The 22,475-nt window shown below is 40.2% G+C and overlaps 1 protein-coding gene across 1 annotated transcript in view; it reads left to right on the top strand.

Moving 5' to 3' along the window:
- mta1 (metastasis associated 1) overlaps positions 1–22,475 on the top strand; it is a 98,820-nt gene that overhangs the window by 56,760 nt on the left and 19,585 nt on the right. Inside the window, 8 exon segments of the mRNA XM_034195177.1 lie at positions 7,914–8,040; positions 13,641–13,704; positions 13,984–14,101; positions 17,553–17,655; positions 19,018–19,117; positions 19,447–19,642; positions 20,785–20,846; positions 21,124–21,182. Of these exon segments, the coding sequence (XP_034051068.1) occupies positions 7,914–8,040; positions 13,641–13,704; positions 13,984–14,101; positions 17,553–17,655; positions 19,018–19,117; positions 19,447–19,642; positions 20,785–20,846; positions 21,124–21,182 (829 nt within the window).

The raw sequence follows: 22,475 nt of genomic DNA, 5'->3' as shown, positions 1-22,475 counted from the left end.
TTTGTCCTCCAACCCTTTTTTGTTAAAATAGGCATACTGTTATCAACTCTGCTTTTCTAACTAAGAAATATTCATAGGTATGATCCAAATTTCTCATAAAATATGTGAGGAGTATTATATCTTTGGAAAAAGTGCTGCTTGAAGGCAATTTGCACATTTGTGTTGATGTAATGGACAGACATATATACATTTAGGCTTGCACTCCTGTGTATTATTTAGAAAATGACTGTAGTTTTCACATTTTTCAATTGTGTAATGACATTAGTAGAAGGAGAAAGTATTTACTAAACTTCAGTTTAAATTGCTCATAAAAGCCATAAAAATAATCAAAAAATGGTTGTTGACGTAATGGACAGACATTTGAACAGGTTCAATTCAATTATTTAGATTTATTTCATTATATAGCTCCAAATCAAAACAAGTTGCCTCAAGGTGCTTCACACACGTAAAGTCTAACTTTACCAACCCCTAGAACAGGTAAACAGATGACAGTGTTAAAGAAAAACTCCCTCTGATGATTTGAGGAAGAAACTTAAAGCAGACCAGACTCAAAGAGGTGACCCTCTCCTTGGGCCATGCTACCAACACACCTGATACGATTATACGGGAATTTGGGAGGTCCATGCTGGTGCACAGAACGGGAGGCCTGCAGAAGAAGGCACCCACAGGTATCTTAGAACTGTTATTTTGGCAAATAATTTAGAAATTAATTGCTCTTTTCCTATTGATTTGATTAAACAAATATGAGACCTTTACGTAAGTAGCAAAATAAGTTAAATCATCACATAAATGATTACTTACCAGGGCCTGGTTTTGTAAAGCAGTCTAATCTTGTTTAGTGGTGTAAACTCACTTAATCGACTCATCTTTTGACGTTAGTCATTGCACAAAGCGCTTAGTCAGCTAAAGTTTTGTGTTAACAAACTAAAGTTTCCAGAGCTTCCAGCTAAAATGGCTGCTACCACACTGCATGCTGGGAGGTCAAGCAGTGGTCACTCCTGAAGGGCTGGGGGCACAGTAATTAACCGCAGCCATCTTTTGACTGCCAGCTGAATATTGTTCTCATAGGAATCAACCAAAATATGTACAAAAGAAAAAGGGCCACTTGTAACATGCAAAAGTGGGTAAATGGTATTGTATTCAAAGTGCCACCAAATTTTTAACAGTGGACTGCTGGGACTTTCAGAAATTATGCAACATGACTAGTACATCATGTTAAGTTAATCAGTTGGGATTATGTTTTTTTTTTTAACTGAAAAGAAACATTGAGGTCCTAAATTTACTTTCACCATATAAAAAATCTAATTGGGGCATTCACCATGCTTTCACCCCATTCTGTATGTATTTTGTAGTGATTGATGTAAGTTTGGGCTTGTTTGGTTGTTTTGTAATTGATTAATCTATTATTTTTTCCAATTATGTTTTTATTAGTGTGTTGAAATATTTTCTGATTAGTTGATTATCTTTGGCTAATTTAACAATAAATAATAACCATAAATTGTACAAATAACTTTCAATATTGCGTTAAAGTATTTTGTCATAATAGTAACAAACAAACAAAAAAAATCCCAATATATGATGAATACTTTATTGAGCAAGTTAAAAACATTTATACATTGCGCACATTCATCTGTGAAAATCCGTACATTACTCAAAGGGAGTAGAATGAAGTAAAACTTATATTTTCTACCCCCCTTTCACATGTTTTATTTTCGACTACGCAGACAAGAATAAATAAAAAAAATTTTGAGATCATATATACCTATACTCAACAAAAATATAAACGCAACACTTTTGGTTTTGCTCCCATTTTGTATGAGATTAACTCAACGATCTAAAACTTTTTCCACATACACAATATCACCATTTCCCTCAAATATTGTTCACAAACCAGTCTAAATCTGTGATAGTGAGCACTTCTCCTTTGCTGAGAGTAATCCCATCCCACCTCACAGGTGGCCATATCAAGATGCTGATTAGACACCATGATAGTGCACAGGTGTGCCTTAGACTGCCCACAATAAAAGGCACTCTGAAAGGTGCAGTTTGTTTTATTGGGGGGGGGGATACCAGTCAAGTATCTGGTGTGACCACCATTGCCTCATGCAGTGCAAACACTCACCTTCGCATCATCCGTGAAGAGAACACCTCTCCAACGTGCCAAACAGCAGCGAATGTGGCATTTGCCCACTCAAATCGGTTACGACGACGAACTGGAGTCAGGTCGAGACCCCGATGAGGACGACGAGCATGCAGATAGCTTCCCTGAGACAGTTTCTGACAGTTTGTGCAGAAATTCTTTGGTTATGCAAACCGATGTTTCAGCAGCTGTCCGAGTGGCTGGTCTCAAGACGATCTTGGAGGTGAACATGCTGGATGTGGAGGTCCTGGGCTGGTGTGGTTACACGTGGTCTGTGGTTGTGAGGCTGGTTGGATGTACTGCCAAATTCTCTGAAACGCCTTTGGAGACGGCTTATGATAGAGAAATGAACATTCAATACACGAGCAACAGCTCTGGTTGACATTCCTCCCTCAAATCTTGTGACATCTGTGGCATTGTGCTGTGTGATAAAAACTGCACCTTCAGAGTGGCCTTTTATTGTGGGCAGTCTAAGGCACACCTGTGCACTAATCATGGTGTCTAATCAGCATCTTGATATGCACACCTGTGAGGTGGGATGGATTATCTCAGCAAAGGAGAAGTGCTCACTATCACAGATTTAGACTGGTTTGTGAACAATATTTGAGAGAAATGGTGATATTGTATATGTGGAAAAGGTTTTAGATCTTTGAGTTCATCTCATACAAAATGGGAGCAAAACCAAAAATGTTGCGTTTATATTTTTGTTGAGTATATATAAACACACATCTTGCATTATACATATCAACATGTATTTACATAAATACACTACCTCTATACACAAATACCCTTGCATACACCAATACACACACTAGATTCAATGAGATTTGACAGTATAACACTTTTAACCCACATACATGCACCCATGGGCACCCAGCCCATGCATGCATGCACGCACATTTACCTATATTCGATTAAACTTGATGATATATTAATTTTTTTTTTCCCACACACATGTATCATGGGCAACTCGTGCGCATTCATATTTCCCGTACGTTCGTCATGCCCAAATAATATAACAGTTTAGATCCACAAACATGCACACCTGTATGTATACTAAGAATTATGTTATTCAGTTTCATATTTTTTTAATATTTTGAGTTTAAATTTCTTTGAATTGATGTACTGTAGTACACACTTTGATGTCCTCAGTTAGATATTCCATAAATCCACCCCATGTCTCGTAAGGCACATTTGTTCATTGTTGTACGAGCATACTGTTTTTTTTAAATTATATTTCCTTCTTAGTTGTAATCTCCCTCTCTTTCACTAAACAATTTTTGGAGGTTATCTGATAGTAGGTTTTGTTCACTTAAAATATTTGTAAAGTGTTAAATTCTGCAAGATCTCTAAATTTTAGTATTTTGGATTGTAAAAACAGTGTACTCGTATGATCTCTGAAGCCTACATTATGGATGATTCTTATTGCCCTTTTCTGTAACTTAAAAAGTGTGTCTACATTACTTTTATATGTATTACCCCATACCTCAATGCCATAGCTAATATATGGTAATATTAATGTGCAATAAATAATATATAAGGACTCCTGATCTAGAAAGGTTTGGCTTCCCCATTATGGAAATACTTCTGGCCATTTTGGATTGTATGCTAGCAATGTGGGGTTTCCAGCACATCCTATGATCAATTATTATTCCTAAAAATCTATGTTGGAACCATGTCAATTTTAAGATTTACTTTTGTTTTCATTTCTCGGTTTCCCAAGAGCATTAATTTTGTCTTTGAAATATTAAGTGACAATTTATTACTATCAAACCAATTTTTTAATTTAATAATTTCTATTTGCATTTCGATCACAAGTTGTTCCAGGTTTTCCCCAGAACATACTATCATTGTGTCATCAGCAAAGAGGATAATTTCAGTTTTCAGAGATGAATTGCAAGTCATTAATATAAATTTAAAAAAGTTTAGGTCCTAAAACGGCCCTTGTAGAACTCCACAATGTATCTGTTTAAACAAAGGAAGAGATATAAAGTGTCAAAAATGTCAGAAGGCAGTCTTGGGGAAAAAAATATAGAATAAATCCATATTTTTAAAGATTAAAAAAAATCCATAACACATAAAATTTTTTTTTTTTTTATATATATATATAGGGTTGCAACTAACAGTTACTAATTAACTATTTGGATTATTCCATTTATTGTTTGGTCCACCTAGCTGTAAAGTGAATACCGGTATTGTATTAAAAATAATCCTCACACTTGGTTTACCCAGTGGCCTATGCCCCCCCATGAATTAAACAAGAAAGTGGACACAGCCACATCTTGATTGTTCATCATAGTGGCCTACAGAGACACAAATTATCTTGCTGTCCAAACGGTTATGTACCTGAGTGTAAGTGCTTCGCATGTAAAACACTTGCAGATGCACAGAATGTTAGAATCTACATGTTTTTCTCACATCACAGGTGTCGCGCACTCACAGTTTGCGTTCGATTCTTTGGACTGAGTCTCTGACTTGTTTGTGTGTCCTGTTCCTTTTTAACAGCTGATCTCCCGCTGACCTCCCGCTCTCTGTATTGTTGTTTGCATTTTATTAATCGGTCTGTATTTTCTCGTTTTTGCTCGGAGGATGAAGGGCCGTGTGTTTGTGCTCTCTCAGTGGGCACGCTCGGTGTGTCTGCTGGGTTCTGAGTGCTTGGGAAACAGAGGGAGAGAAGGAGTACTTATTGATTTTGGCCACAAATCTCTTCTCCTGAAAATCCCTTGATTGCTTTTGTTCAGCTCCTCGTGTCCCTCTTTCTGTCTCACGTCTTCTAATGAAAGTCAAAATGAATTGGAGCACGTGCTTTCTCTCTCTCTCTCTCTCTCTCACACTCTCACTGGGTTTGTCTCAGCCATCCGTCTCTCTCTCTTGCACTCCCTGCTGATTTCTTTATTCCTCGCCTTCCTCCTTTTTCCTCTTACTTGTGTCTTGCTCACTCTCTTTTATCATATGCTGTCGTCCTCTTATCTCTTTTGTCACACGTCCCTCTGTGCTCTTTTTGCCCGTTTTATTTTGCTCTTAGTGCTTTTCACTGCTTGTCTTTTTTTGTTTTTTTAACCTTCTGCCTGTCTCTCTCGAACCTTCCTTCTCACTGTGCTCCTTGTTTGAAAATGAGGAAAGAATTTTGCTGTTGCCTGCTGGCAGTATAAAAATCCATTGTTACAGAGTGACTTGGACACGTGACTTAATCAACGTGGCTGACAGCCTTTCCACCGTTCCTCGTCTCTTAAAGCTTGGATGCATTGCCAAACTTAAGGACGGTATTTCATTATTGTCCCAACTAAACTGCAAATCTGGCTGAATTAGGTCAAGGGTCACATAATACATAGATATTTATTGTGTATATTAAATGCTGTGCCAGTGTGATTGAATGTATTCAGGCATTGTACTCGTATTAGTGTGTGGGTGTATGTAGTATGTGACATGCATTGCAAACTGCATGAATGTGCAGTTACTACTTTCTATATGTAAATTTTTTTCCAGTCAAAATGAGCATAATGTCAATACGATTACAGTAATTTGTCACTCCAGCCTGCAAAATATTTATTGCTTACATTTTTATCAAGGTCTTCTTTTACTGTGGCCATCTTCAGTATTTGCTAGGAAATTAATGTACAATTTCGATAGCTAATGACTCATTTCAGCCATTTATTACACTAAATTTAAAGGCATTTTCAGGTTCAAATTCATCAGATGCATTGATTTGCTGCTTGTGTTCTTGTTTTATGCAATTCTGGATTGAATATGTTTGGGAGGCTGGGGCGGAGCGGGCGGGGGTGGAGCTGTTACTCAGAATTTGTATAGGAAACTTTCTATGTTGTGTTTATTTTTTATTTTTTTCATGGAATCTTAGCATGGGAGCCAAATGTACTTCCTGCATACATGAGAGGTGACGCAACAGGAGTGACCTCACAAATACTGATCTTAGCTTAACCCTTCCCTTAACCTCATTCTAAACTTAAGCTAAATTGGTTCTTGTACATAAAAAGGAAGTGTTTTAGGAGGGAAATGACAAATGAACGGACAAAACAAACAAAAACGATCCGAGTTCTGTTTCAAAACAGACATTAACCCCCCCCCCCCAAAAAAAATCAAGAACTTAAGGTTTTGTCAAGAACCGACTCACATTGTCAGAAGACTAACCACGACAATATGGACTCAGCATGGACCTCACTGATTCACTTAACATATTCCTCTGGATCCCATTGCTATACCAGGAGTCATGGTATATTAAAACAACAATACCTAACTCATCAATCTGTAGTACGTTCTCATTACAACATATCCCCGACCATTTGCGTGAATCAGAATCTTCCTTACCAGCACGACTCACAGCGGATTCAAATTTATTGATACTGATTACTGCTGGAGTTTGGACTCATGTGACTCATGGATTCATGGAGTGATTCTGATTTGTCAGAGCAAACTACAGTAAAACTACAGTAGACTCAGGATTTGCTGAGTGAATCAGGCACACTTCCTTGTTGCCGCCAAATCCTTAAATTTGTTCTCACATTGTTCCACATAATGTGCTACAAGCACTATATATATTTCATCTTTAAATTTAACTTTTATTTGACATTCCACAAACATACATTAGGCATCTTAAACAAAAATGAGGTAATAGTGTGTTTTCCATGGTATTAAGCACAGAATTGTCAGATGAAACTTTGATGGTCAAGGCCCTGAAGCGGTGGGTTTGTGACCTGGGCCCAGTTGCATAAAACAGTCTGATCTTGTTTAGTGGGCTAAACTCAGGCGACTCATCGTTTGACGTTAATCCTTGCACAAAGCGCTTAGTCGGCTAAAGGCTCACGTTACTAGACTAACGTTTTTAGCCTGGTACAGAGAAGGCTAATCTTATTTTAGTCAACAAAATGTGTGTCTTACCTCAAAAAAGGCGGCTATCATGTACCACCACTTGATGGTTGAGGAAGGAAGGAGAGATTTGCAGCGAGAACAGGTGTTCCGGAATCAGAATAATCCGTTGGGGATGTTTACGGATGCTGAGGTCGGGAGCGCCTCTCCTCTGCTGCAGCAGAATCGGCCATGTTTGTACCAGAAGGACCAGCCCGGAAGTAAACAAAACTGTTGCGCATTGAAGGCGTTTCTTGGAAACAACACCCACGAGGCCGCTATGACCGTGAAAATTGTTGACTAACATCAGACGGCTAATCTACAAATTTAGCCGTCGATGTAAAACGGAGATTAGACGGATAATGTGGGCGATTAACCTTAGTCAGCTAAGTAGGCTTAGCAGACTAAAAGATTAGAATACTTTATGAAACTGGACCCAGAGGATCCTTAGTTCAAATCCACGTTAGACCGGAAAATCGCTCAGGGCCCGTAATCCCTAAGTTGCTCCTGGTGTGTCGTGAGCTCTTTGCATGGCCTCACCCTGACATCTGTGTATGAGTATGTGTGTGAATGGGTGAATGTGAGGCATCACTGTAAAACGATTTGACCATTCAATAAAAGCGCTACATAAATTCAGTCCATTTACCCTGATAACGTTTGATTGATGCTGCACACTTCTTATCAGCAGAATCCATAGGTGGTTGTGTAACAACCCTCTCCCTGGGGACTTAATTGTTGTGTCTTATCAGGTGTACGCACTTATTTATGCTTTGTGTCTGCTTGTTGTGCTCCTGAGAGTTTGTGACTGCAGCCAGCACATTTGCACACACCCAAAGTTTTCTTTTGTTTCTGTATGATAACGTTCTGCCTCATCTGGAGTGAGCATGTCTGACCTTTTCTACCACCCTCCCAGGGGAGTTGGAAGAGGAGATGGAGAATCCAGAGATGACTGACCTCCCTGAGAAACAGAAACACCAGCTGAGACACAGAGAGCTGTTCCTGTCCCGCCAGCTGGAGTCCTTACCTGCCACACACATCAGGTACGCTCCTCTATTTCTCCCTGCTACCACAAGTGATTTGATGAAAGTTTATAGAGTGTCGTTCCTCTGCCCCCTCCGAACGCACCCCGAATAATCTTGGATTTAATGAATGACAATAAATCAAGAAAAGAATGCCGCGTGCTTCACTTATGATACGGGACCAAATAATGAAGCAGACATTCCACGAGTCAGATTAGATTGCATATCTAATTTCTTATATCTGTTTTTCTGCCCTCCTGAGTGTTTTTCACCCTCCTTTTAATATAGTGTGAAGAGTTCAGTGCCTGCTTTTAATTGGTGTGCTGTACTGCATGTTTAAATACCACATTCAGGTGTACTTGGTTATTGCTGATCATGTAAAAATTTATCACCTCTGCTACTTGGCCGTGGTGGAGGGTGTGTGTGTGTGTGTGTGTGTGTGTGTGTGTGTGAGTTGATTAAATTCTGAGGCAGACCTGGATCTGATTGGATTCATTCACTGTCAGGTCTACATGTTTCGTCTGTTGGGTTATGATGACTAAAGGCCCTTTTCCATGATACAGATCTCGACCTGCTCGGCTCAGTTTTGGTACCAGGCATGTCGTTTTCCATTACAATTGAGAACCTTCTCAATGTGAGCGAGATCATCCGAGCACCTCTGCGCGAAACTACCATGCCGTCGATTTATACGTGACACAAACAATGAGGACATCGAGGTGATGGTGTGCTTGCTGCTTACTCTGTGGGTTTTTAAGAGAAGGCTGCAGGTGGTGAGATGAAACACGCTTGAAAAGTACAGGAGACTTTGGGAAGCCATACAACAGTACAAAGCCGAATAGGAGAGGATACAAGCTACTAAGATACGACACATGAGGGTAAGCTAATTGTAGCTATCGCTACCTTCATAGGTAGCTCCTAAATAAAAAGTCCAGCGTACAATGTTGTAGTGACTACAAGCTGTTGCTGTTAAGTATTAAAATTGTGGCTGTCAAAATAAAGTGTTAATTTTGATTATTTAATTACAGAACCTATAACGCCTTTAGTTGCACTTTGCTGTGTTTTGTTTAGATGTCAGTGACTTGATCTGTAAATAAAAACTTGGTTTTGAGAGCAGTAACTGGGTTAGATGTCAATACATTTCAAACCAAAGTAACTTGCTTTGATAACCGTTGTTGCTAAAACTCAAATGTGGGAGTTTGTGCGTCGGTTTGGCTTTAACGACCATTAATTAACAGTATGAAATATGAAATAGTCTCTGATCTAATAAGATAATATAATAATATTAATAATAATAAGATAATATTAAATAATATTTTAATTTTTTTTTTTTTTTGCCAGCTTGCACTCGACCGAGACGGATGCACTTTTCTTTTCTCCCTCCCTCCTTATCTCTCCTGCTTCTGTGGCGTGTTGTCTGTGAGGCTGCAGCTTTGCTCTTCTGGAAAATGACAAAATGGATCTGTTAAAGTGGTCTCTGAACGCAATTGACACTATTTTTTCTACAAGACATTCGGGGGCGGAGGACCCGACCTGTCCTGCCGGGACGCATGTGATGGGTTACGTGATGGACTCGTGGAGGAGATGGCAGGTCATGTGCCTTTACATGCTTTCTGTGGAGGACGTCAAAGACGTGTACATATTCGGCTTGGTGGTGACCGGCTTTCTGATGTGTGGAGCGGGCACTTTGCTGGTTTACCGGAAAATCAAGAAAGTGGAAGCAGCTTTGATTGGTCCTTCCAGGCTGCCCTACATGATTGATTCGATTGGGAAGGCAGTGGCTGAGCAGTCGGCGGGGTTAACCGCGCGTTGGAAAACATCTCGAGCAAGATTGCGGCCCTGGAAACCCGCTATGACCGTCTGTGAAGACCACATTCTACATTCAGATGCATTGAGAGCCACTCTGTTCTCAGAACTGTGGAATCTTTCAGGCGTCTGCTAATCTGGCTATTCATTTGGCTTCCCCAAATACAGCTGCACTTCAAGGTCGCTGTGATAAAAACCTCCTCAGAAGATCAACACTTAAGCCTCGCTCCCTGGTCTTCCCCCCTCCCCTCAGCTTCTCCAGCTCTGTTAGAACTGTTCAGGACTGCTCAGACTGTGCAGGGCTGCTCCCTTCCCCTCCAGGATTGTCGGACAAGGCTGTTGACGGCGCCAAACAGGCTGCCTCCGGAGTGTTCTGATAAACTGGTCCTTTCAAATCTCGGTTGTCGTCCTGTGTCCTTGTTTTTGTCTCTGTGACTATTGTTTTTCTGTGCTGATGGGGATTTTTTTTTTCCTCATTGCTGCTGTGTAATGCAGCAGCTATGAGGTTTTTTTTTTTTCTCCTTTTCCCCTCGTGTTTTGCTTTCATATATATGTTTTATGTACCGGGCCAGCCTATGTGTTGTGTGTGTGTGTGTGTTGTTTGTTATGGGTCGGTGTTGGTTTGCTACATCCCTGCTGTTGACCAAGGCAGGGATGTACATCTGGAGCTGGTCCCCGGGCGCCTAATGGCGACTTCTGCTCCTACTGGCAATTAGGATTGGGTTAAATGCAGTAGACACATTTCATTGTGCAGGGAACATGTTCATGTTCTATATTGTGCATATGACAATAAATTTCTTTGAATCTTGAATCTTTGAATCTTAGAGTCATATTGCGCAAAATCACCTTTAACATCTCAGAACTCCTACAATTCTGAGTGTTTTTACACACATTCTCCTGATTTAAGATAAGTTTACATCGCAGCTTGTTTAGCACCTCCTTAACAAATGTAACAGAAATAACTGAGATCCTCTAACTTTTCTTCAGATTATTAAATGCCCTAAACACACACAGATCTGAGGGGTTATTTTTGATAAAATTATACATGCAATTAAATGTGATTTCATTTAGATGAACTAAATCAATTGGATTAATTTTTAATCACCTGACAGCACTAATTAAAATATGTATGCTGTGTGTGTGTCAGATGGTTTTCTCAGTCGCCACCACAAAAAACGTTGTGAGACGGAATGGGACACACCTGCAGTTGACCTTGTGGTGGCAGTGGCACAGGGTGTAGAGGAGGGCAGGCGGGTCTGATGCATAATTTGCTGTCAAATAGTTGAATATTAACTTTACCTTTGTCATTGTGTGTTCTACACCTATTGTGTTTCACTGTGAATTTTGACCAACAATAAATTTTGTACTTTATGCAGAAATGTCTCCACTTTTGTGAAACATAATTTTGATTTGTAACGGTTACTACCAAGATTTACCGACACATATTAAATGCTAAAAGATTGTAAAGCTGATTAAGCATAATCCAGTAGTATGGCAAAAACAAAAACAAAACAAAGTTGTGGTTGTTGATGGTCCTGTGATCACTTTTAAGCTTTTTCAGCTTTTCTCTGCATTGCTGGAATGTTCGGTGTAACAGACCGAACGGTCCCACCCCTAAAAATCGGTCCTCCTGCCCTCACTGTGCATGCATCATTTGGGAGCACAGCAGCTCGTCTGAGTCTGGCTCTCTACACCCAAAGTGATTAAAGGGATTAATGGGATTATTAACCATCAGATGACAAAATAAAATCTCTTAAATCAGTCTAAAGTAAGTTTTAAGCAGAAATGAGGCTGTTTTAAGCAGAAACGAGGTGCTAATCAGTGAAGCTTTGAAATGACGGATGCGCAGTAAACGCATCAGCTAGCAGCTCGTGTAGCCGCAGCGCTCTGATTGCTTCATCTGTCTTTTATGATGAAATAATGCTGAATTTATGTGGAAATGATTGTTGTACAAAAGCTTCAGATATCTGTCGCTGAGATAGATGATGACTGGAGTGTAGTTTTAAGCAGAAACGAGGTGCTAATCAGTGAAGCTTTGAAATGATGGATGCGCAGTAAACGCATCAGCTAGCAGCTCGTGTAGCCGCAGCGCTCTGATTGCTTCATCTGTCTTTTATGATGAAATAATGCTGAATTTATGTGGAAATGATTGTTGTACAAATGCTTCAGATATCTGTCGCTGAGATAGATGATGACTGGAGTGTAGTTTTAAGCAGAAACGAGGTGATAATCGGTGGACTGCGGCTAATGACGCATGTGCAGTGAAAGACAGGACGGACCGATTTTTAGGGGGGGACCGTTCGGTTTTCAACACTGGTGGTACCCATGAGCAGCCAAAAAACTGATAGATTTCCTGAAATATTTTCTCATTTTGTGTCGCTCCGTCCAGCTCTCTCTTGATTCTCTCATCCAAACACAGAAACATCCACAACTCGTCGATAGACCACGATGTGGTTTTGCGTGAGTTTAATTTAAAAAAAAGGAAAAAAAAAAACTGTTGTGAAACGAAAAAAAACAAAACATGGGAGCTGTAACGCTGTTTTGACTATTTAAAAATGGTGAGTTTGATTCTCATGTCAGACACGGTTGGAGGTCGCACACTTGACTCCTCCAGTGACAACACTCTCTGACCAATCAGTGGCTGGCATCCTGTTGATGTCACAGTTTAGTGGAACCTTGCCTGAGCAGATATCAAAATAAGCACCAGGTACCAGGTGCTATCCCTAATGGAAAAGCAAAAAAAAAACAAAAAAAAAAAGCCGAGCCGAGTCGTACTAGACATGTATAATGGAAAGGGCCTTAAAAGGTGGCATGGGGCAGTTCTCGCTTGTTCAGAAGCAACCCGGGAATGAAATAACAACGTTCATGCAGTGTTCTTATGCAAAACTAAATGCCAACTGCCAGCTGCTTCTGCATGTACAATTAGCTTTCTTTCATCCAGCAAATCATTACCACATTATTACTTGACATTTGTGAGGACAGGGCAGAACGCACAAAATAAGACCTGTTCAAACCTGATTAGGTTTTCTGTCTTAACATTGTCGTCGGTCTGCGTTGAGTTGATCTGTGAAATCATATTTTGCACAAATTCGCTGATTAAAAAATGTGACTTCAGATGATAGCAATTAAGAGATTGGTCAGAGCGCTGTCACTGTGGCCAATCTGGTCCATGATTTCTTAAGTTAACAGGATAAGGCTGTTGGCTCCAATTCGCATTCATCCCAGCCGGTTGTGAGGGCCATCATCCAAAAAGCACTCTTGGAGAATTTTGTTGATATTATTGCTCGCTGGACTCTTAAGTCCTATTTGCTGTTCTCTTATCTTTCTTTCTGCCGACTAGTCTTCTGCAGTGTTTCCCCACAGGATTTTGTGAGACTGTGATGGGTGGACCTTGGACCATCTGAGAGGTCCACTGACATGGTCCCTTGTGAGAAAACATTGTACATTTTAAAGTTAAAGACATGACTTTGGTACACTTTGAGAGTAAAATGAAAAGGTGAGAACTATGAGGAACCTTGTGCTCCTGTAAACATTAATTTCATCATAAATGGACTGGATGTATAGATATAAATGAGGATGACATGGTGAAAAAGTCACATCCACAAAGTTTGGTAAATGAGTTAAACACCTTTCATAAATCACACTTAGTGCACAGGATGTAACCAGCAGTGTTGTTGTCTTTATGAACAACATCTCCAAGTACTTCCAGCACCTTGTTTTTCTTGCTGTTTCCCCCGTGTGTTTTAATCCTGGGTCTTTACAGCCTCATTTTATTTTTCTTCCTGACTTTCTTACCTTACGTCTCTGTTGGATTTCAGAGGGAAGTGCTGTGTGACCCTACTCAATGAGACTGAAGCGCTGAAGTCCTACCTGGACAGAGAGGTATGTTTAAGCAGCTCACCATCACAGAGCTCAAACTATGATCAGATGTGTCAAGTATCAGGAGGTATGGAAGCTCGTGTGAGAGGCTTATGAGTTGAGAGAATCTGGTTTCTAGATGAATTATTCAACATGTTGACCCAGAATGTTCTTTGCACATACAGTTATGAAGAGATGAGAGACTAGCTCACACAGACACACACACACACAGATATGTGTCCACCTTTCTTCCTGTTTCTTCTGTTTATTATCTTCAAGCCTTCCTGCATCTCTGTTTTCCAGGATGCCTTCTTCTACTCACTGGTTTATGACCCTCAGCAAAAGACGCTGCTTGCCGATAAGGGGGAGATCCGTGTGGGGAACAAGTATCAGGCAGACATCACTGACCTCCTCCAAGAAGGTGCATATGGGGCCTTTAAGGTTTTAATACAAATGTTTCTGGGATTGCTCAACTTTTCTTTCTTTCTTTCTTTCTTTCAAATAAACAACCAAACAATATCAGGTATGTGTTGTATCTTTTGGCATCTATTTGTCCTTCTGCTTGACCATCAGCATTAATGCATAATTTTCTGAAACAGTCAAACTAGCCTTTTCAAATTGCTCATGCTTAAAGGGGAACATTACACAGTGAGAAATGCAATACTTTCCTATAAGAAACATACCAAAGAGCTGATATTCCACACTTTTTACACTAGTCCTGCAAGTACATACCTTTATCGGACATTTGAACTTCGCGCTCTCCCGAGTGCCCCCGGGCCGCCACAAACAGGAATGAGCAGATCGAAGAAAGTGGAGGGGGCGCCACTGCATCTGCTATAAACGAGTGTCCTCTGGTAGGTCCGGAATCTATTCCAGCCAGGAACATGAATGACTGGATTCAAGTCTGGGATGGCAAAGATGTTGAGACAGAAACTTGGCGCCTGAACAACATTCTTTGGTGCAGATACGGAAACTGCAGGCTGATGCCGACAGTGTGTAATGCACGAAAACGGATCTTGAATTCAAGCTTCACTTGTTAATTGGCCACAAACACCCCGCGTCATGCCCTGTGTTTTGCAGCACAGCAACAGAGACTTTAATTAATGTATGGAAGTAACACTTGTTTGACATGTGTCATGTACAAAATTGTAATTCCAACAGTGGATATTGGCGCGAATGTACAGTCTTTCATCAATGACATCAGCGCCAAACGGGAAATACCTGGATATTCTACAAAGATGGCAGCCCAGAGGCACTCGGGAGAGCGCGAAGTTCAAATGTCCGATAAAGGTATGTACTTGCGGGACTAGTTTATAAAGTGTGGAATATCAGATCTTTGGTATGTTTCTTATAGGAAAGTATTGCATTTCGCACTGTGTAATATTCCCCTTTAACTGTCTTGACAGAACAAGCAGTGCATTGAAGCTCAAACCTCTTATTCCTGTGTTTTGACTTTTGCTTAGTCAGAGACTTCAGTGACATGACTTTTATAAAAAATTTAAATCTCAGACTGTACTTTTCAAAATTCTGAAGTGCTTGCATAATCACTTCAAGCCTTGATAAATGTTAGAAGGTAAATAAGGATGTTGTTGAAGGTGTCATATGTAGCAGTTAAAGCCCGTGTCACACCATGATTGATCAAGGAAACAAATGAGGAGCGGATACGAGTTTTGGATTTTCATTTGTGTCTGACAAAAGGCCTTTTCCCATCTGCAAAATGAGTTCCTTGTCAGCTGATGTTTGCCGAGTCTACCGAGTTTTGTGCATGTTCAAAACTTAGAGCGGACATCAGGCAGACAGGTTTCCAGCTACCTGCACATTTGTTTGCAGTTTTTTTTTTTTTTTTTTCCTGTACTTGTCATTCACTTTTTGCCATGATTAGTTTATGTCCTGCTGCTGTCTGATGGTTCATTCTGGTCTTCTGACTGGCCAAAGCTTCGACGCGGGCTGTGCACTCTGCATGAGTGGAAAGAAGACCCAACACAGCATTTCCAGGTCAGACTGGAGGAAAAACAGCGCTGTCTGGTTTTTAATCTTCTTTTTTTTTTTTTTTGTCTTGGCTTCAGAGTGCCTGGCAGATTCTCTTGCCAAGGAGGTACTGAAGACTTGATTGATGTCCTCGCTGTGAGGTCAGCTCACGAACAATGAGGAAATATGACATCATGCTTTCAAACGACAGCAAACCCTGCTCAAATCCAGCTTTCCCCAGCACACATATATGTCTTGAAACCGAGAAAATCAATCTGCTAAATGTAGTTTTGTGATACTGGTGGAAATGTGATGTCATCTGTCCATCAGAGCCCTAAATCCAAGGGAGACCAACAGATTACTCGATTTTGCCAACGGACAAAATATTTAAATATGTAAATAATCCTTTTGCTCTATTTGTCATGATGTGACACAACCCTCAATATGGTTTGTGTTTCATGTTAAACACCTTCAAAGTCCTATAATTCTGACAATAGATGTAGAAGATCATCCAATATTTAAAAAAAAAAAAATGCCTTTACTCCTTCCTCACGCAAGGTAGTCTGCTCTATACACAAAGCCCATGATGATGTGATGAGTCGCAGGAAAAAGCACAGAAATATGCTGCTGATTTAAAAATGTAGAGTCTGTGTAGTATTTGTCACTATGAACTTTAATATCTGTTGTTAAAACATCTAAAAGGTGTATAATATGACCCTTCAAAGTTTCTATATTTTTTCCTCTTTGAATCAAATCTCTTAACTGAGATGGTACTACAGTGGGTCCCACTGCCCCGCAAGGAGTACTTAAGATGATTAAAAACCTAGATTTGATCTCACAAGATAAAAATACATTCATGAAATACGCTTATTAATACATTTGGTTATCGTGTCTTCAACAAATTGCAGTAAAATACATCGATGTATGTAGCATTATTAACAACTGATTCAAGGCTGGGGTCTGTTGGTTGCTCTGTTTATTCTTTATTACAATTAAATTTATTTTCAAATGTAGCTATTCCAGGTTTCTCTGTGATGCACTGGGTAGAATGGGCTGTTTATAACCAAATGGTCAATTGATCAATCCCTGGTTACCCTTTTTCTGTTTGTTGACGTGTCATTGAGCATGATACGAGCTTCAATAACTCCTGCTGGTTCTAAGTTTGGAAAAATATGAGGGTGTTAGCTTCAGTACTCTCATTCAGCGGTATAATCCAACGCCGTAAAGCACAGAACATTAAACACATGGAAAAAATTAAGCATAACATTCCAGTAACTTAATCATACATTTTGATAGAATGTTTGACCCCTTCCATTATTATTTGTGTATGGGCAAACTAAAGGTGAGCCATGCAGTAAGATTTACATTTTATAGCTGATTGGGGAACATTACCCTAAACTCTAGTGAAATGTTACTTTACCATAACATTTTTACATAGGGAAAATCATTTATTCTTTTAAGTAGTTTTGATTCAAGTATCCTTGTTTTAAAGATCACCATTGTCTAAAACTGCAAATATTTTGTAAAGATAATGAATGACTTACTTGAACGTCTTACTTGAAGCCAGATTTTGGTGATTTTTATTGTTGTCAGAGGAGCTCCTGAAACTGTATTGATTGCATCATGAGACACTTATCTTTTTAGTGAAATTCTTTTACATGTTTTCAAAGTGCAGGTGGATTGGCTGGTGAGTTGCAGTTTTGCAGATTGATCGACACCTCCTACTCAGCTCTGGGACTCATTACACCTTCGTACAAAGACAAAGTTTACACAATGGATTCATGAGAAAGTGAAAAATGATTGCGGGTTTCACACACTGTTTTCATACTGAAGTGGGAACTACCTTGGATGACATAATAACATGAACATTGTGCTTGTGTTTGTTTGAATGTGTGTCCATGTAGGTGAGGAAGATGATAGGGACCTGACTAAACTAGAAGAGAAGGTCTGGCACCCCAGCAGCTCACTGACAGAGAAACAGATTGATCAGTTCTTAGTAGTAGCTCGGTAAGTCGATAGCAAAACAAAAATCACATGAATAACAGTTTTCTTTCAGCTGCTCTCATTGGGTGTGCCACAAGAGATCATTTATTTCCATCTCACCCTCTGCATCTTTCTCTGTTACACCAACCATCTCCATGTCCTCCCTCACTGCATCCATAAATCCCCTCCTTGGCATTCTTCTCCTCCTGATTGGCACCTCCATTGTCAGCATCTTTTCCCCATTATATCAATTTTGCCTTTCTCTCTTTGTCTCAAACTGGATGACCTGCACTGGCCCTGTTGTGTCCATCTTCATCCCTCTCAAAGAAAAAAATCAGTGTCTTCAGTTCTGCCACCTCCAAGTGTGCCTCCTGTCTTTTTGTTAGTGCCACCACCTCTATGAGGTAAAACATAAATGCTCTCACTTCCATCTTGTAAACTTTACCTTTCACCCTTGCAGATACCCTTCTATCACAGATTACTCTTATCTGCACTCTCTTCTTCATCTCTCTACCACATTCTCCATTACTTCTTAATAGTTCGCCCCAAACTTTAAAACTCATCTACCATCACTATTTGTACTTGGAACTGCAGTATTTCACCACCATCCTTCTCATTCATGCACACACTTTGCAGCTACTAACTTTCATTCCCTTTTTCTCCAGAGTGTACCTGGACCTTTCTATGCTGCATTGTCCTTATACATATCCTGCACCACATCACATACGTCTCTGCCACTTCTGACTTCATCACACAATAAAACAGCTCTTCTCCAAGCATCTGGTCATAAGGTTTCCATAAATCCACAAATACTCAATGTAACACCTGGTGTTCTCATTACTTCGGTATTAGCAGTCTTAGCGCAAACATTGAATGTGTAGTACTCTTTCTTGGTGCGAAACACCACCTCTTTCACCTCTTTTCTTTATGCCTCTGTAGGTGCTACACCTCAGCACATCAGTTTTTCTTAAAAATCCAGTACCAACTGACTTCTCCCCTACTGCAGTAATAATAATAATCATTTGGTGCTCCTGGTTTGCTATTATTGATTTATGTTTTTTGTGATGATGTCATTCTGCAGCAGTGTTACAGCATTCACTGCTCAATTTTTGCCAAGTCACATTAGACTGTATACCACATTTAAGGATTTTCTGATTTATTGTTCAACTTTTTTGTACAGCAGTAGCTGTAGTCATTTGACTTAAAAAAAAAAAAATAATAATAATAATAATAAACTATGTCAAATACTGTCTGATATGTAGGGGTGGTGGCCAGATGGTTAGTGCACTTGGTTTCAGTGCTAAAGGTTCCCGGTTCAAACCCCAAATCAGTATTTTTCGGTCTGTACATATTTTTGTTGTACCCCGTTGTGTTTGTCATCGGCAGGTCAGTAGGTACATTTGCCAGAGCCTTGGATTGCAGCAGCTCTGTCCGGCAGCCCAGCCTCCACATGAGTGCTGCTGCAGCCTCCAGAGACATCACCTTGGTGAGACACACTCACACACACATAAATAGTCTTTGGTTAAAGAAACAACACTGTAGGTGAAACGTATTGGAGAAGTGCATTGCTGTAAGCTCATAAGCTTTGTGAGGGTCTAGATCTAGTTAGTTCAGTTAGGTTTCATATGCTGTACCTCTTACACTAATGTGTGAAATGTAGACAAGCACACAAACCAATGTCTTACGTATAATCGCAATGGTTTGTACAGCTTAAAAATTTGCTATTGTGACCAATTCTGTAAAAGCTTATTCAAAACATTTGGTTCCCTAATTGCGTAAAGGATTCAAGCCACATTGCAAAACGTTTGTGTTTAGTTTCACGCGATGGACACACTCCACACCACAGGCTATGACATGACTCGAGCCATCGCAGCACTGGTGCCGTCAGGGTGGGCCCGTTCTCTGTCGGACGAGATGGAAGAGTGGAGCGCCTCAGAGGCCAACCTGTTTGAGGAGGCTCTAGAGAAATACGGCAAAGACTTCACCGACATCCAGCAGGACTTTGTGAGTAGTACATCAAAAAAAAAAAAAAAAAAACTGCAGATCAAAAAAATCCACATGCTATAGTTGGAAATGTTACAGTGCAGTTTCCACTATGTACACAAATGTTCTAGTCTCCAAGTTCCGAAAATACAGAGTTAAAGCACCACTTCTGTGAAAGGGATTTTTGTTTTTATTTTGTCTGATGCAGTTTCTCATCAGGGGATAAACATAGACAGACTTGTTGGCTCACGTTCCAAGTCCTCCATAGAAAAGAGTGTAACTGGTTTAAGCACCGTGTTGTCTCTACTCTCCACCGTTGTTTCAGTCTGGCAAGAACCGTGCTGCCATGTGTGAACTTTTCCCTGCTGAGTGCTCTGACTTTGTGCACCACTGCGCCACCTGGCGGCTGCCTGCTGTCAGTGCTGCTCAGTTTTGTTTCCACTCCGGCTGAAAACAACAAAATGAAATCACCATTATGGGTGGGGCTGGGGTTTTGACAGCTCATTTTCATTTCAAACTTATTTTTGGGACTTTTCCAGTGCATCCTCAGTATTGTCGGTCCAACATGATTGCAAGTTCAGGTTCCTGTGAGAGATTAAAAAAACAAATCTTTATTCAAACATGGGGAGGTGGTGGCCTGTAGGTTAGAGATGGGGTTAAGGCCAGAGAATTGTTGGTTCAAGACAGAAAAATCACTTAGGTGCCCTTGAAGAAGGTCCTCCACTTGCTCTTGGTGTGCGGTTGGGAATGGCAGAACCCTGACATTTTGTGTCAGGGTTCATTTTCATTTTGTTTCATGACAATTTGTGTGCATGTGAGGCATCATTGTAAAGCACTTTAAGTGTCTGCATCACATGGAAACTGCTATAAAAGTGAGTTTATGTTAAATTGTGAAAGAGATGATCTGAGCATTTTTTTTTCAGCAATCACATTACTTGTTAGCTTCATTAAAAATTATGCATTGCTAAAAGGTGTCCCAACAGTCTGTTCAGTTTGAAATGACTTATTTTAGTCCAGGTTTTATTCACCAGTCTCAGGATTGAAGCACTGACCTGCTAGCTATAATGTTTTCTCAATATTACATTAACCATCAAAGTGCAGTTATGATTTTATTATGTATGTACATATTTATTTATTTATTGCCTCTCCCCTTCCCCAGCTGCCCTGAAGTCCTGACAAGTATTATTGAGTATTACTACATGTGGAAGACAACAGACAGATATGTACAGCAGGTAATAAAAACCGTTATCAATCAGGATTCAGGAAACACATTTTTAAGCAAATACCTAGAAATGACTGTTCCACTTTTGTCACATTTGCTGGTAACCTCATAACAAGGACTCTTGACCCAGTATTTGACCACAGATTTTTGTATTTTATCCAGATTGCCACTTCTAGGTGTGTGCGTGTGTTTGTGTTATTGTGCATATCTGTGCTTGGTGCTGAAGTATAAAAAAAAAAAATCCTATCACTCCATTTGTAAATAAATGTAACAACTGCCTCTTTCAGAAACGGTTAAAGGCAGCAGAGGCAGAGAGCAAGTTGAAGCAGGTCTACATCCCAAACTAGTGAGTACATCTCTTGATGTCTTGGTGATGTTGTGAAAGCATGTTGTTGAGTAATGAGTATTGTTGGTGGTACAGGAGGAAAATAAATGTCCACAAACCAGCAAGATGATGTCATAAACCAAGGAGGAGGGTTATGTATATACATACACAACAACTGGTGTAAGGATACAGTGACGGTAGCCAGCCACTGTTCCCCAGACCTGGAATATTTGACTGTTAAATGCCGACCTTTTTTCCTTCCTCGGGAGGTTACTGGAGTCTTGCTAACATTCCACCGGATGCTAATGTTAGCTCAGCCCGTGCACTTTAAAGGCTCTTTACATAGCACCGTTAGCCTACAGCTGAACCGACATCCGGATACAGTGCACAGTATCACAGACGACTGTAATCATGTGGAATTAAAATCAGTGCTCCCCAGACTATCAACATGTCAAATGTGCCACAAGAGGAGAAAACACACTGGACAGCAATATTAAGCAAGGCTGCAGGGCCAAACCTGCACCACATATAGGCAAGTCAGACCACATCTCTGCAACTCATCCCTGCATATACCCCCCTCTGGAAATCCACGCCACCACCATTAAGATGGTCAAAACATGGCCAGACGGTGCTTCTGAGCAGCTGCAGGACTGCTTCAACAGCACCGACTGGGACATCTTTGAGGATGAGGACCTGGATGCGCTTACAGTAGGGATGTGGAGATTAATTGATATGAATCTAGATACAAACATGCGCGATGCGAGTGTATCGATTCATTCAGTGTGCATCGATTCAATTGTCTGAAATCACGATGCGTCGGTCGCTGCCTGCTTGCATCGTTTTTTTTTTGTTTTGTTTTTTCCGAGGCACACTGAATACACATCAGATGGAAGCCTGAAAGCGCATTTCTACCGCAACAAACGTATTTCAAAATGGAGACCCGCGAGAACAGCAGCAAGCAGTTTGAATATGTTTTTGATGCACCTAAAACATTTACATCAGGCGGTTGGAGATATTTTGGCTTTTTGTTTAAGATGTGAAACTTGACAAGACGCAGGTCATTTGGAAAGAATCCTGTGGCCACCTTTGCCAAGGCGGTACTCTCTCAGTGAGTGACTCATTTTAAGTCTCTCATTGAAAGTGATGTTGTTTTACTGTTTACTGGACTGTTTCAGTTCTGACAGTGTGATCAAACAGGTTCCACATATGATATGAGGGAACTGTTTCTTGTTCCTTAATGTTGTGTCTGGTAAATTTGCTGCTTATAATGAGTAAAACAAATCCTCTGCCTCTATTAGAATCAGAAGTAAAAGA

The sequence above is a fragment of the Thalassophryne amazonica genome, chromosome 19, assembly GCF_902500255.1.
Source record: "Thalassophryne amazonica chromosome 19, fThaAma1.1, whole genome shotgun sequence".
NCBI classification, from domain to species: domain Eukaryota; kingdom Metazoa; phylum Chordata; class Actinopteri; order Batrachoidiformes; family Batrachoididae; genus Thalassophryne; species Thalassophryne amazonica.
The sequence above is the reverse complement of the archived record's forward strand: the minus strand, read 5'-3'. Positions and strand labels throughout refer to the sequence as shown.